General features: G+C 52.6%; 1 protein-coding gene across 1 annotated transcript; it reads left to right on the forward strand.

The window, feature by feature from the left end:
- The first annotated feature begins 243 nt into the window (after positions 1–243).
- Positions 244–2,616, forward strand: MAFA (MAF bZIP transcription factor A). Its single transcript, XM_040588801.1, has one exon. It carries the CDS (start codon positions 487–489, stop codon positions 1,351–1,353), a length of 867 nt encoding a protein of 288 aa, XP_040444735.1. The 5' UTR covers positions 244–486; the 3' UTR covers positions 1,354–2,616.
- The last annotated feature ends 13,395 nt before the right edge of the window (positions 2,617–16,011 follow it).

Genomic DNA, 16,011 nt, shown 5'->3' on the forward strand with positions numbered 1-16,011 from the left:
TGCCATTGGGGACCGGCCGCAGGCAGCGGCTGGAGCCTGCCGGGCAGCGCCGTGCTGGAGAGCGCCGGGTCCCGCACCCACGGGGCTCCGCGTCCCACCGGCGGTAGCGGCGGGGGGGAGCGCGCCCGGCCCGCGGTGCCCGGCGAAAGCTCCCGCGGGAGGCTCTGGCAGCGAAGCCCCGACGGAGGTGTCCGCCCGCAGCCCGGAGCGGGGTCCCGTCGGAGAGTCCAGCAGCCCGGCTGAGCCCTGCAGCGGAGCCGGACTGAGCACCGCCGTGGAGGCTGCCGGAGCCGGGCTGAGCCCCGCGGCGGAGCCCAGCCGAAGCCCGGCCGTACCTGGGAGCGGAGCCCCGTCGGGGCAGCCGGTTGCAGCGCAGACAGAGCCCCGGAGCCCGCCCGGAGGAGGCTCCCGCAGCCAGCGGGACCTCCAGCCCTCGGTGAGCGGCGGCGCCCGGGGGATCGCCCCCCGGTCCCTCCATGGACTGAGATGGCCTCGGAGCTGGCCATGAGCGCGGAGCTGCCCACCAGCCCCCTCGCCATCGAATACGTGAACGATTTTGACCTGATGAAGTTCGAGGTGAAGAAGGAACCGGCGGAGGCGGAGCGGCTGTGCCACCGTCTGCCCGCCGGTTCCCTCTCCTCCACCCCGCTCAGCACGCCCTGCTCCTCCGTGCCTTCCTCGCCCAGCTTCTGCGCTCCCAGTCCTGGCGGGCAACCGGCCGCCGGTCCCCCAGCTGCCGCCGCCGCTTCCCTGGGCTCCAAACAGCAGCTGGAGGAGCTGTACTGGATGTCGGGTTACCAGCATCACCTCAATCCCGAAGCTCTCAACCTGACGCCGGAGGACGCGGTGGAGGCGTTGATCGGTGCCCCTCACCATCATCATCACCACCATCAAGGTTATGAGCCTTTCCGACCTCAGCCCTTCGGTGGCGAGGAGCTACCGCCGGCCGCCCATCATCATCCCGGCCATCACCATCATCATCACCACCACCTGCGTTTGGAGGACCGCTTCTCCGACGATCAGTTGGTGAGTATGTCGGTACGGGAGCTGAACCGGCAGCTGCGGGGCTTCAGCAAGGAGGAGGTGATCCGCCTCAAGCAGAAGAGGAGGACCTTGAAGAACCGAGGCTACGCTCAATCCTGCCGTTACAAGCGGGTCCAGCAACGGCACATCTTGGAGAACGAGAAATGCCAACTCCAGAGCCAGGTGGAGCAGCTCAAGCAGGAGGTGACACGCTTGGCCAAGGAAAGGGATCTGTACAAAGAAAAATATGAGAAGTTAGCCGGCCGGGGCTTCCCAAGGGAGCCCTCCCCATCCGCCGCCCCCAAACCCGCTGCTGACTACTTCATGTGAGCCGCATACCTGGGGTGAGGGGTGTATGTGTGTGTGTGGGGGGGTCCCTCGCTTTTTTTTCCTCACCCCCTCCACGTGGGGAGGGCAAACCCTCTGCTTGTATTAAAAAAAAAAAACAAAAACAAACACAACTTTTTTTTTTGCCCACTGAAATTTTGGAGAGAGTTGAACCCCTCAACAGCCGGGACTTGGGGCTGGGGATGGGGCGGGGGGGCGGCAGCGGACCTGGAGCCAGCCTGCATGCGGGACGTGTACGGCGCGCAGCCACCCCCCCACCCCGGGAGCATCAGCGCCATCCAGGCGGCTTCCCCTCCACCTCCACAAACATCACCACCCCCTCCCCACATACACCCCCCCACCCCTTATCCTATGTGTTTAACCCCCGATTTGATTTTCTTTTTCGAGGGGTCTCCACGGATCGGCCGGGCGGGTCGCAGGTAGCGCTGCACCCTGCCCGGCCTCGCCGCCCGAACCCCCCCGGCCGGCAAACCTGAGCCACGTTTAACTTATTCACCCTTGTAAATATGTAGAAATTAGTTAGTTTTCTGCCTTTTTTTTTTTTCCTTGAGCCTATATTTTGCTTGGTGATTTACGAAAAAAAACAACCCCACAACCCAAAATCCTTTAGAAAAGAAAAAAAAAATACACGAGTCTTAAAAGTTTGTATGTAATAGCATGCAAATAATATCGAGTTAATTTAATGATGTTGGGAAGAAGCCGAATGCACTATATACAGGAATCAATTGGGTTAAATAATACTGTTTTATAGAGATTTAAAATTATCTATGCTCTTTAAAATAGCGGGGCGGGGGGGAGGTAACAATTTTAGGGTGACCTGAAAGGCAATATAGTAATATATGGACTGCAAACGGTTGGCTGCTATCTCACTATGCACCAGATTTATTTATTAACCCTCGGGAAACGGAATATTATTTTAACCTCGATGTTGAAAGAAGGAAAGAAAATGCACATTATTTCTTGAAAAAAAAAAAAAATTAATTCGTGCAATTGTGTTTGGAGCAAAAGCGGGGCCGATCCTGCGCGGAGGAGCGGGGTTTTTTTAACAAGTTGCTTATTTAAAAAAGAAAAACCATAAAAAAAAAAATATGGGGGACAACACAAGGGTCTTGCGGACAAAGCGAGCTTGGGAGCCTGGTGCATTTTAGGTACTGATCGTGCGAAGCGGTTTTTAACGACCTGTTGTTTCGATTTGTGACGGTTTTAACGATGTTGCATCAAGATAAAAACTTATATTCAACTAGAGCCTGGGTCGGGTTTTCTCTCGAGCGGGGGTCCCGCAGCATTGCCTTTTCGTTTGGGGTTTGCTGCTGCTTCCCTTGGAGTCCTGGGACTGATGCAAAACCCTCCCCAAGCTCCCGCCCGGCGACGGGTCGCGGCGCGGGGGGCTCGCCGGGGCGAATACGCTGTTATTCATCACTTGCAAGCCAGGGACCACCACCGGCTCTGCTCCACCGAACTCGGGCTTCTCTCTTTTCTTGCCTTTTGTGGTTTCTTGTGTGTTTTTCTTGCTTTTTTTTTGTTTTTTTTTGTCGCATTTTTTGTTTATTTTCTGTTTCTTTGGGGGGGGGGTGGTTTTGTGTTGTGGGTTTTTTCTTTTCTTTTCTTTTCTTTTTTTCTTTTCTTTTTTTTTTTTTTTTACCGGCCGGGTACTGTGTTTTGGTTGTGGGTTTCTGGGTTTTTTTATTTGTTTGTTTGTTTGAGTTTGGTGGGTTTTGTTGGCTTTTTTGTTTGGCTGTTTCCCTCCGCCCCCGGCCAGTGTGGGTCCCAAGGTGTCCTGGAGACCTTTGTTCCCGTGGCTGCCAAAAAGTCACCTTCACCCCAGCCCGGATCCAGTTCGGTCCCAGCTTGTCTGACACCGTCCCGATGAGCCGCTGGCTTGATTTGAAATGGTAATAAATAATTTTTCTTTCCCCTCTTGCCTTTTCCCTTTTGAGTTCTTAATTAAGGGAGGGGGGAGGGGGAAAAAAAAACAAACCAAAAAAACAACAAACCAAAGAAATACATACCTTCCCTAAAGGAAAGCTTTAGGGTTGGTATTTTTACAAATGTTTTGGTGTTTTTCGGGACTTTTTGCAGGGATTTATGTCCCCGGCAGCTCTGCTATGTGTCGCTGAGAAGCCCGAGCTCAGCTGCCCTGCTTGCAGCTATCTGGTCTCGGTGGGGCAATTTGCAACACAGCCGTTGGCCCAATGTATTTCTGAGCATGTAATATATTTTATATATATATATATATATATTTATCTTTTCCTCCTGTATCTCTGGACAGGCTCAGCCATGGCGGGTCCTCAACCAGGAGGTGCCCCGGTACACGAGCTGCCCCCTGCCGCCCTCCATAAATCACCACTGTGATGATGCAACCCCCTTGGGACCGGCTGTCCCCAGGCTTTGGGGGGGGGGGGGGGGTGTGGTCCCAGGACCTTCTGGTTCTCCCTCCTCTGCACCCCCAGACTTGATCCCCCTGTTTTCTTCAGCTGCTTCAGGCTTGTTGGTGTCTTATTTTGTGTGCGGAGCATTTTGAGCAGCCTGAGCTCAGCTTGACATCAGGCTTGTTTTTTGGGATGGGAGCTGGGATGCATAGAGGGACCCTTGCCTTGTGCCTGATGCAGCAGGACTGGGCAGAAAGCAGGGTTTGTGGGGCATTTCACTCCCTATTCTTATTTTTATTTAGAGCTGGGGGAGCTCTGCAAACCTGGTTCTAAAAAATAAGGGTGTCCTGCTGCCTACAGAGTCTCTTGCAGGACATTGCCTCCTCTCCCCACCTTGTTTTTTTGGGGAGTGAATCGCAGCTTCCTGGTGGGTTACTCCCCATCTTTTCCTCCCAACATCCCTCTCTCAGCACATTTTTTTTGGGGGGAAGAAGTGTTTCCAGCCACCTGCTCTGTGACTAAATAAGGAGAGTTTGGGGAGAAGGGATCTGGGGCCAGTGCCTTCAGTAAAACATCCCGGGGACCTCAGTTCCCCCCCCCCCCCGCCCCCATCTATTTCCTTGCCCCTGGATCTTGCCATGGTCAGTGCTCCCTGTGGGCATGGTCCTGGGGGGCTGCTGCCCCCTCTCCCAGCTGCGATGGGGCTGGCTGGAGGAGAAGAGCTGTCTTTGGGGCTGTGTGGGGTTTGGGGGGATCTCACCCTGGGGTCCAGTATGATGCTCTGTGATGCCTGTGAGGCAGCTGCAATTGTTTCCAGCCCTGCGATGCCTTTCCCCGTTGCCTTGGCAGAGCACAGCAGTGGTTTGGGGCTGAGGATGCCTGATTTTCCTCCTTGCCTTGGTGCTCGGCACTGTTTGGCCCCTCTGTTTGTATCTTCCTTGATTATTTTTTTTTTCTATTTTTTGGGGGGTGCAGCAAGCTGGGGAAGGTGTGACCTGGGTCTCACCAAGTTGCTGCCCCGGGAACAGATTATTTTGGTGACTGTGATGTTACCCCTTCAACCCTGATCTTCCGAGGGCAGCTTTGGGTAGGGGAACAGGGATGTGACCCCCAACTCCTTACATTGCTATGATTGTTGGTTTTTTGGTGTGTTATTTGGTTGTGGGCATTTTTTGTTTTGTTTGTTTGTTTCCCACTCTTTTTTTTTTTCTGGCACCTCCTGGAAATCCCTCAAGCAGGGGAGTAGCTGGAGCAGGGCATGGGACATTACTGCCGCTTGTTAGTGGTAGTCCTCCATGGGGGACCCCATCCTACAGCCGCTCCTTGGGGAGATCCTGGGGCAGAGTTGCACCCTTCTGCCCTGTTGAAGTGTTGGGGTGCAGCTGGGGACCCCTCAGTGATCCCCATCATCCTGACTTGCTCTGGGCTGCTGAAGCTCCTGGTGTTGCCTGGGTACAGCTGTCCTGGATCCAGCTGTGCTCCTGTTTGGTGAATAAATAATAAAAAAGCAGTTTATGTGAGATGGGGCTGGTTTATGACTTGTCTCCTTCTTGGGACCGGGAGGGCCAAGCCCCCTCCTGCACCCTGAGCTGTGGCAGGGTGCCTGGGTGGTCACTGCTTGGTTTTGCCATGTCTTTTTGGGGTGGCTGCGGTATGCTGACCTTTGCTGCAGCACCATGCATTTGTGGTGTGTTGTGGGTCTGTGTGTGCATGGTCAGAGCATGTTGGCACATGTTTTGGGCTGGGGGGGTGTCAGCATGTTGCCTGTGCCGCAGGGCTGCAGATGTTTGCAGGGTGCCACGTCTGCGTGTTGCAGGAAGGGTGCGTGGAGTTTTGGCTTTCTCTGACTTTTTTTTTTTTTTTTTTTTTAAAGCTTTTTCCTATCTCTGAGCAGGGCTGGAGCCATTTCCCAAGCCCTGTTTGGGGGCTGCACAGGCTTGCAGGACCTCGGGACGCTGCATGCTCCCTCCTGTGAGGATCTGCAGCCCCTGCACCCATCCTGGGCTTCCCTGCACCCCACCTCCAGCCTGACCCCGTGCTTTGGGAGGGTGAAAGCAGCAGCCTCGCAGTCTCACCCCAACCCTGCAGCCAAGGGGTGGTTGGTTTTTAGGGTGAGGGTGTGGGGACAAGCCTTGGGGGTTGGCACATAGCTACCTCCACACCACTTCTGCAGCGCTTTTTAAACCCATTTTCAAGCTTTGCTTGCACTTTGACATGTGCTTGGAGGTAGCAGGAGCATCGCTGAGCCCATTAACAACTGAAACTCCTCCAGCTGTCCCCGTTGATGGGTTTTACACCCCTTTTCCACTGAGCAGAAGGATGATTTTGGGGGATACTCGGTCCCAAACACAGCAGCACTCCAAAGTGCCTTGTGCAGGCACACACGGGTGCCTGAAACTGGTTACAGCTCCTGTCAAAGCCACCGGCTAACCAGTGCTGGGCGCTCCGTGGCATCCCCAAGTAGTGATTAGCTGCATCATTGCAGATAACCAGGTTTCTGCAAAGAGACAGAAAACCGCAACGGGCTGATCAATGCGGCATCGCCAAAGTAACCGTAACTTCTTCCTCCTCAATTATTGATGATAATATCCCGCAGGTTTGCCACTGAACCGCTGCAGGATGTTCCACACAAGCCCTGATATCTTGGTAACATAACTCCAGCCCTGGGATATTAAATTGTGGTTAGGAAGCAGGGTGGGCTGCTGGGCATGCACGAATTTGGGGCTATCTTCGCTCAAAAAGCATGAATTAATTAAATTCCTGGCAAAATAAATCCCCCAGTAAAACAAAAATTCTGGCGCTGACTCCAAGAGGCTGTGAGGGATGAGCTGGCCTCGGGGCTGCCCAGCTGCGAGCCATGCCCGGGCTCAGTCTGGAGCCGATATTTTTTGGCTTGAGTCAGAGTTTGCCTTTTGCACATTTCCTCCCTCCCATGCTCCGGTCCCGACTGCATCCTTGATGCTCTTGCATCTCTGGGAACCAAAAGCTGTCCTGCTCAACATATATAAAAACATATATATAAATATATAAATACATACATATACATATCTCACCTTGGCAAAACAGAGCTCATTTGCTTCTGCCAGCTCATGGGTTTGCTTGCTTCGACACTTACACGGCTCATCCCTATGGCTGTGATTTATTCACAGTGAAGTGCAGAGCCCTCTGCCTTCCCTCATCCCCGTGGCACTGATATTTCCCCTAACCTCGGCGGGGGCTGAGATCCTTCCTGACAGCTGGCACGCAGGAAGGGAATTCCCCACACATACAGTGAACAGGACCACAGCTGGGTTCTGATCCCAAACTCCTTGCTTTCGGTGGGACTGTGTCTCCCAGGGATGATGATGCTGTGGGATGTGGGATGCAGGATGCAAGGATACAGCACATGGGATGTAGCGCAAGGCAGGATGTGGGTGTGGGATGAAGGATGTGGGATATAGGATATGAGATACAGAGGTGGGGTGGAGTAGGGGGGATATAGGGTATGGGATATGGAATACAGGAGGTGGGCTATGGGATACAGGAGATGAGATGCAGGATATGGGATGCAGGAGGTACAGATACAGGACATTGGATGTGGGATGCAGGTAGTGGGATGCAGAATATGGGTGTGGGATGCAGGAGGTGGGGTATCAGATACAGGAGGCTGGATGCAGGATATGGGATGCAGGAGGTGGGATGTAGGAGGTGGTATAGGGGATACAGATAGTGGGATGCAAGAGAAGAGATATGGGATGCAGGAGGTGGGATGTGGGATGCAAGAGGTAGGATAAGGGATGCAGAATATGGGTGTGGGATGCAGGAGGTGGGGTATCAGATACAGGAGGCTGGATGCAGGATATGGGATGCAGGAGGTGGGATGTAGGAGGTGGTATAGGGGATACAGATAGTGGGATGCAAGAGAAGAGATATGGGATGCAGGAGGTGGGATGTGGGATGCAAGAGGTAGGATATGGGATGCAGGAGGTGGGATGCAGATGAGCGCAGGGAAACCAGCCGCATTGCCAAGTGGGAAACATGCAAGGACAGTGTCAGTCCTCAGGTCTGGTGGTGATCAGGTCCCATCAGCCACAGCCCTTTGCTGTCCCAGCTGCCTGTGCAGTGCAGTGTCATCACCCTCAATGCCCAGGTGTCCCCTCATCCCCCATGCTGACCCCACAGCTCCCCATCCCTGCCTGCCAACCTCCCCAATTCAGTCATCAGCTTAGTGCCTAATTACTTGCGTGGTAAAATTCACTACTTGGTGGTGGGTTTTTTTCCTGCCTTCCTCCCTTTCTGTGGATGAGGGGGAGGGGGGGAAGAGGGGGAAGGGGTAAAGCATTCTCCCCCCCCAGCCCAGCACCAGGTTATTTATTCATGTAACAGGCCAGGGCTGGAGCGCAGCTCGGTGCAGCCCTGGCAGCTGTCTGCTCCCTGGGAGCACGAGCTGTAATTTGCACAAGCAAAAATAAACTAATTGTTATTTTCAATTTACATAAAGGGAAAGGGAGCGAGGTGGGGGAGGTGGCTGGGAGGGTGACAGGGAGCCTCGCGTTTCCAGTCTCTCCTGGGCGGCATAAGGTGTAGGACCAGCTCCTCCCCTGCTCCCATGGGTCTCATCCTGCCTGTCTGGGGGATGATGCTGGCAGCTAGAGGAGTCAACAGCTATGGAAACGGAGGATCTGGACCATCATCATCCTTGCCATGGGGACAGAGCTGCTGGCCCGCTTCCAGCTACAAAGTGTGAAGCCTGTCTCAATGCAGGCACAGCCCAAAGGGAGAGGACAACTGCTTTCATTAGCTGGCTAGAAGGAAAGGTGTGCTGGTGTAAGGCCACTTGGGGGGGGGGCTGAGTAGGTTTATTTGTGGTTTTCACTTTGGCTATTGCATATGTGGATCAAAAAGAAGGGCCTGGTCAATGGCAATCACAAAGACAAAGCGGGAACTTGAGCTGTGGGGACACCTCATGTGTTCACCATCCCTCTTACTTCTTAGTGCAGGTCCTTTGCTTTCTGAGGCCTTTTCTGGTTGTTTTTTTTTTTTTTTTTTTTTTCATGGCCAAACACCTTTCACCCCAGGAGTTTATTTCTCCCACTTCTGCTTAGCTGATCAGTCTCATTGCTTAGACACCAACAGTGAGTCTCTAGCCTTTGCTCTTACTGCTCAACTGATGGGGTGGCTGGAGGGGCCATCTTGAGGGTCTTCCTGTAGGAAGACCTTAGACCTTTGAGACTTTCAACCATTTTCCCAAGCAAAAGGTGAGGATGTGTCTGCTGGATCTGGGCTTGTCATGGAGATGAGCATGATGCTAAATAGCAGAGGGGGCTGTGAGCACTCCTTTCATCAACTTGGGGCAGCCCAAGGACTCCTCAGGCCAGGGGAGAAGAAGAGGAGGAAGAGGAACACATCCAGGGTCTCATGCATTGGAGGGGGTGGAGACTGGAGGTGCTGGTGCTCACTGTCTCCAGCAGCAGCCCCACAATGTGGCACAGGAGACCCTGCCATGCTGGCACATCCCAGGAACCTTTGTCATAACACTTTGAACGAGATGTCACGGGCATTTAATTTAGATTTACACTGACAGGTTCTGTCTGTTAATTAAATATCAATTGATTGTTCGGAGAACACTTCCTTGGGTTTATCACATTTCTCAGAGACAAATCAAATTGCCATGTCATTAACTTGCAGCTATACAATCCATACATAATTACTGTCTTATTAATACCTTTGAGTTAAGAGGAAGTTTTAGGCAATTAATATTTGTGGGATAGTTTGTATCAAGTTAATTCTGTCAGGGTTATGTTAATAATGCAGACATCTAATAAGCTGGATAATTAACGTCTTTCTTGTTAGCATCTTCTCAGATGCCAGTTAAATGTTGGACCAGCCTTTGTGGCCGGGCTGCGTTTAATTACACGTTATTACAGAGGGACTTGTGTCTATTACATGTGAATAGAGCCAGGTTGGAGCAGTGTGCAGCTCCCACCCTGCCTGGGCTGTGGATGCAAAACGGGTTTGGGGATAGTTTGGAAATTGGGGATTTGGGGGATTATTCACAAGGCAGGATGCAGGAGGAGGCATTTTTTATATTATTTTTTTTTGCCTTGCAGGAGGGTCAGGATACTGCCCGGATCAGTGTTGGTCCATGGTTGCTCAATTCAGAGCAGGGCTGGGTTTAAGGGCTGGTCTTCTAAAGAAGTGGGTAAAGCTGCAGGGTCCCTGATGTGGACATGGGCACAGTGGAGTGGGCAAGGTAGGCCAGCATCGGCGACCACATTTCCCCAGTAAGCTCAGCCTTGGCTGCAACTCCAAAAATGATCACCATGAAAATTCAGGCAAATCTTAGGCTCAGCTTGAGCCAAAAGCTGGGGGTTTTTGTCGGGTTTCTTCCTGGGCTGGCAGAAAGTTTGTTTGTATGCCCCAGCCTTGGGATCATCTCATCCCACATTGTTTCCCTGGGACTTTCATGCTGCCTCATCGCTTGAGCTGGTGCCATGAGGAACATCAGCAGGGGAATGTGGCTGTGTGTCCCCATGGCAAGAACTGGTAGGACATCTCCATCTCCTGATGGACAACCTACCAGGATGCTCCCAGGACAGTGTTGTGCATTAGCTGTGCAAGAGGCCATAAGATCTTCACCAGGAGATGTCCACAACCCAGCTGAGCCTGGATCTCTCTACCCACAGCCTTCCCTTCCCCGATGCTCATGAATAAAAGATTAACCCTATCTACCTGGCCTGTTTGTCTTTGTGAAATATTCATCAGTTGCTGATTAAGTTTTAAGGAAGGGACATGTTGCCCAGGTGGGTTGCCATGCTCCAGCTGCTGAGAGGCAGTGGGTTTGGGGTAGGAAGCCATGGGGTTGGGGTTTGCTCTGGGAGAGTTTTACACCTTCCCTGCTCCTGGCTGGGGCCCCTGCAAGAAATCCTTGTGGGATAGTGGGAGGGGGAGGACCTGGCTGGGCTCAGCTCCCATTTGGAGAGGTGACTTGATGCACAGTGAAGCCCGGCACCTCCAGAGCACACCAGAAAGAGGTGAGGTCAGGAAAGGAGGCACAATTCACCATGACCACAGAGCAGAAAAAGGTCTTGGGTGACGTCCACCATCCCTGGCAGGCGTGGTGGCTGCAGAGGTACTGTCTCCTTTCAACAGCGAAGCCTTCCTGGGACAGCATTGCCATTGAGAAAAAGAGGGAATAAACAAACAAAAAAAAAATTGTGGGTTTGGGTTTTTTTTTGTGGTTATCCATAGTTCCTAAAATAAGGCTCTGCTGTTTATTGCTTCCCTCCCCTCTTCTTATCTCATTGCAAGGACAGACAGGAGGCACGCAGGAGCTCATTTTTAATTGCAAGTTCAGCTAATGCTTTCCCGAAAAGGGTTCTTGCTGGAGGTGGCTCTGTTGTGTTCTGGGGCAAGCTGGGGAAGGAAAGAAGGGATGGATGCTCCACCATCCAGTGTGCTGGGGATCATGCTCACACTGCTTATCACGGGCAAGGTTGCCCCATGCAGCCTCCCTGGCCAAAGATTCCTGTTCCATGAATATTTCAGGAGCCAGTATGGGGGTCCAGAGGATCTTCTGAGACAGGACATTAGTACCGGCTGAAGAAGCACTGGACAGGCAGATGAGGAGTGAAGAAAACTGCAATGAAAACCAGGTGAAAGGCTGCCAAAGCCACAAGGTCAGATGTGAAATATTGATGGGGTTGTGTCATGCTGGAAGGGAGGTGTGGAGGTCCTAGTGAGGCTGTGCTACCCCAGGTCTGGCTTCCTTCTCGTCCATCACAAATGCCCAGCCAAGCAAAGTTTTGGGCAGTGGCTGAAGTTGTATAAGCCTAGTTTTCCAACAACTGGACCCATCTGGCACCATGACTCCCTGGTGCTCCTCTCCCATGCTTTGTAAGAGGTGGGTGGTGGGACTGAGAGGGGAGCCATGGTAGCTCCAGTTGTGAGTGACATTGGGCCCTGTGGAAAGCAGGAACAGTGGATTCTGCTGGTAGGGTGGTTGGGTGAGAGGTATGTTCCACAGGGTGGAGGTGGTTGGATGGGAGAGATGGGCAATAGGATGGAGGTGGTTGCCTGAGAAGAAAGAGCAACAGGCTGGAGGTGGTTGAGGTGGGAGAGATGGGCAATGGGATGGTGGTGGTTGGGTAGGAAGGATGGTAAATGGAATGGTGGTTTACCAGGAGTGGGCAATGGGTTGGAGGTGGTTGAGTGGGAGGGATGGGCAGTGCTCTGGGGTTGGTTGTGATGGGAGGGATGGAAATGGTTGTGTGGTAGAGACAGGCAATTCCATTGTGTTTCAGTTGAAGGGATGGGCAACAGGAGGCAGGTGGGCTGTGAGAGGATTGGGCAATGGGATGGAGGGATGGAGCCTTCAGGCAAAGGCCTGTCTCCAGATGGGGACTACGTTTCCATTTTTGGGGCGGGTGTGTATCCTGTTCGGCTCCTCCATGCCCTGTCTGTGTGAGCAGCTCAGAGGCAGGGCTGCTGCCTGCAGGGTGTGTGCCAGGCATCCTTCCCAAATCTACCACCACATCCAGTAGATAAAATCAACCCCATTCCCAAGGACCATCCCCTTCCTACCCTGCTGCTGCATCTCCTCCAGGCAGCCCCTCCCCAACTAACCCAAAGATGAAGTTCCCAAGTCAGTGTTGAATCAACTCTTCCTAGAAATAACACCCCATCAAGAGCTGTATTTTCTTACACAAATGATTTCTTTTTGCCTCCGTGCAAGCTCATTAGCATTCCTAAATGCGACCGCGTGGATCGATGCAGTGCCGGGCGAATGCACGGCAGTCGATTCCTGTTTGCCAGGAGACTTTACTTCCCTGTCTAATCAGGTAGGGCCCAGCTGACGGCAATGTCTTTCTCTCTGCTTATTGCTCTGGTATTGGTCACCTGCTGATTAATTTCCAATGGGTTAGTCCATCAGAGAAGGAGGCTCTCTGGTTTAATTAGAAATGGATAATATGAGTGCATATTATCCTGCAGCTGTCCGGTGGTGGGTTATTGCAGAAGCGTGCTGGGAGTTTCAACTTTTCTTAAAATAAAATAATAATAATTAAAAAAACCCTTGGAATAAAAGGTTTCTGGTCTTTATGCTTGTAAGGACACCATCCGGCTTGGGAGCTGATGTAAGCGGCTTCATAGCCACCCGCAAACCTCTCCGCAGGCAGCTGCCTGTCTCAGGCATCTTGTCAGGACGCTGTTCCCAAGCCGGTGAGTGCCACCAGATATTAGAGGACAGAGCAGCTCTTTGCTGTGGAGCCTTATGTGACGGCAGGGTCACATCTATGCTGTGCATCCCAGCGCCAGCCTTGCCCCCGTGCCGTATTGTCCCCCCCGGAGCTCTGTGGCAGGAGGGCCGGTGCACACGCGCTTGCTCCTGCTGGCTTTGCTGGCTCCAGGTCTCCTTGCAAGGAGCTGCCGAGTCAGCAGCCTGCACATCTGCAGCGCGGGATCCACCGGAGGACGATATTAATCAGTGTTTTTCTCCTGGACTTTGGCAGCCTCCCTGTGCTCGCAGCTGTGCCTGCGCCCTGGGAAATAAGCTCCAGTGGCTTCCTCGCTGCCTGCTGGGGGCTGCACCCTGTCCCCAGGTGCTTTCGGGGCTATGGGCACAGATGTGTCCCCCTCCAACAGGCAAGCTGGAGGGAGGGGAGATGCTTCTAATACTCCAATGATGACGGGTGCTGCCCTGGCATCCCTCCTCAGGCATAAAGCAGCTTAGTCCCTGTCCCTTCTCAGAAATGCTGGTGCTCCTTGTAGCATCTTTGGACATTACCTCCACCAAAGAGAGCATCCTGCACGGCATTTGGTGCTGGACCATGCAGCATTGTCAGGGTCCCAAACCCTTCCCATGATGCTTGGAGCAGGGAATAAGGTGTTATGGGGCATGGGAGACTTACTAGGATGGGGGTACCCATGCTGCTGGCTGCACCCACCTCCAAGCATGGGGTCCCAAGTAGCATGTGCCACTCGGCCATGCTCTCATGCTGTCACACAGTCATGATCCAGAAACTAGATGAGGCCACTTAGATAATTAGGATAATGCATTGTTCTAAGGCAGTGCTTCCCCTGCAAGGCAGTGCTGAGCTCTTTATGGGCACTAATGAATTTAGCCTGGGTGAGAATGGGTGGGAGGGGTGGAGGAGTATCTTCTCCCAGTAAGGACCTCTAACCCCGTTCTTGGAGAATAATCTTCCTCATTGCCTCAGTTTCCCTGGCTGCAAATAGAGGAAGGGGCTGTGGTTTGGCCCATCTAGCTGAGGGTTTTGTTATATCGTCCCAGGGACTTTCTGGGCAGGGACTGCCATGTACATGTGCTTTCAACCTTGCTTTCCACCACCTGGATTTCCAGCCTCCTTTCCCATACATTCATTGCAGTGATTGTGGTCAGGGGGAGGCAGTGCTGCCAAGGAAAAGGGGGGAAATGGGATACGGGCACTGGGGAACTGCCACCCTCTGGGCATGGGGACACTTCAGTGGCAGGGGTAAGGACAGGGTGGGTTTGCTCAACCTTTGCTGGCCCTACATGTTTTGTTCTTGTGCTGTTCTCTCTTCCCCATGGGAATTGGCTCTGCAGGGGTTGGAAGCAGGAGGGGTACAAGGGAGGTGGGCTCGGTGCAGGCTGCTGCTCAGTTGTGATCGCTTTGTGTTGAGGTGTAATCAGCACTTACTTATTCTCTTTGATTTTTTTTGGTCTTTTTGTTGTTATTTTTCATGTTTCCACCTTGTCGGCAGTTTTCTCCCCCATCCCTGCCCAGATCCCCCTTCCCCTGTGATACACCAGAAACGTGAAACCAGGAAAAATTCAGGTTGCAAAGGACTGTTAGTGGGTCACTGGTCTCCTGCTGTGGCATCTTCCAGCCAGCTTCCAAGCTGTTAACCCTATCGAAGCTGCAAGAGCAATCCTCCACACATCCTCCTTGCCCCCATACAGATCCCCATGCAAAAATGCCCAGCAAGCCTGAAACCCACCAGCAGAAGGGCCAGAAGAGATCAGTTTGGGAGACTTTGGGCTGAAGAAAATGGCTTTGCAGTCTCTGAGAGGTCAGACTGGGGATGATGGATGCTCTGCTAGAGGGGGTGGCCAGGAGATGTACTGCCCTTTTTGTAGTTTGAGGTAAGGTGGCTGCAGTAGCTGTGGGGGGAATGGGAGTGGAATGGGACTTTGGAGGATGCTAGGGTAGGTTTGTGGGTAGCATGGCACGATGGGCAAGGTATTCTGAGGCTGTTGGTAGGGTTTTAAGCACTAGGTACTCTGTGATACTGAGGGCATTGAGGCTTTCATGGCAACAAGGTGGGATTGTCCCATGGAGTCATAGTAGTGCCTTGAGCAGCAGATCCTCCTGGGATGCTGGGTACAGACTCATGGGCATCAAAACATGGAGGAATATTGGAGCAGGATTTGGGGCATGTCTTTTCAGGGCCAGAGGTAGAGGCGTGAACAGCTGGGCAGCACTGTGGTCAGAGACGTGTTTGGGGGTAGCAGGATTAGACCTGTTGGCCCATGGCTGTAAAGGGACAGCGGGTGGGACTTGGGGCACTAGGGCAATCTGGGATGAAGGGTGGGGTGGTAGGTGTTCTGTTGGTATCAGATTTTGGGTATGAAGGGCTAGGAAAGAGATCTACGCTATTTTCCATCTGGATAAAGTGAAAATAGGCTATAGAATATTAGGAAAAAAGCAAGGAAAAGAAAATGCATAGTCTTGTTTCCTTGATGGCAAGTCCCAGAAAAGGACTATATTTGACCTTTTCAGTGCAGGGCAGAGGCTGAAGGACTCTTCCATGCCAGAGCCTGCATGAAGAGCCTGCACCATACTAAGTGCATGCTCAGAGGTGGCCTGGGCAGCACCGGGAGGCTCTCCTTCTTCTGGTTGCACCCTGCCTGAGTAGTGTTAGGGGAGAACATGGCATTTCACTTTTTTCTGGCTTCATCCACATGCCAGCGAGGAGAGGAGAGGTTGATCTGTTTCCTGCTCTCAGCTGAGCAGAAGATCCCAATTTCTGCATGGCAGCTTGGGTTTGCTCATTGAGGTTATTGGCTTTGCTCTCCTGTTCTGGTGTTTCCTTTAGAGACCATCTAGTAGGGAGAGTCTGGACACCTCCATCACATCCCTTAGTCCTTTTTGGGGTGCAGGAGCCCTTGCATCATGCTGAGGGCTGTTCCAGCTGCACAGAGCAGGTTTTTGGCAGAGCCCACATAGGTCCATCCTCTCTGACTGCTGGATGTTGCTTTGGTCTTGACTGTTCTGACTGGTCCATAGGTAAAATATGGAGGTGAGAAACT

Source organism: Falco naumanni, chromosome 3, assembly GCF_017639655.2.
Source record: "Falco naumanni isolate bFalNau1 chromosome 3, bFalNau1.pat, whole genome shotgun sequence".
Lineage (NCBI taxonomy): Eukaryota > Metazoa > Chordata > Aves > Falconiformes > Falconidae > Falco > Falco naumanni.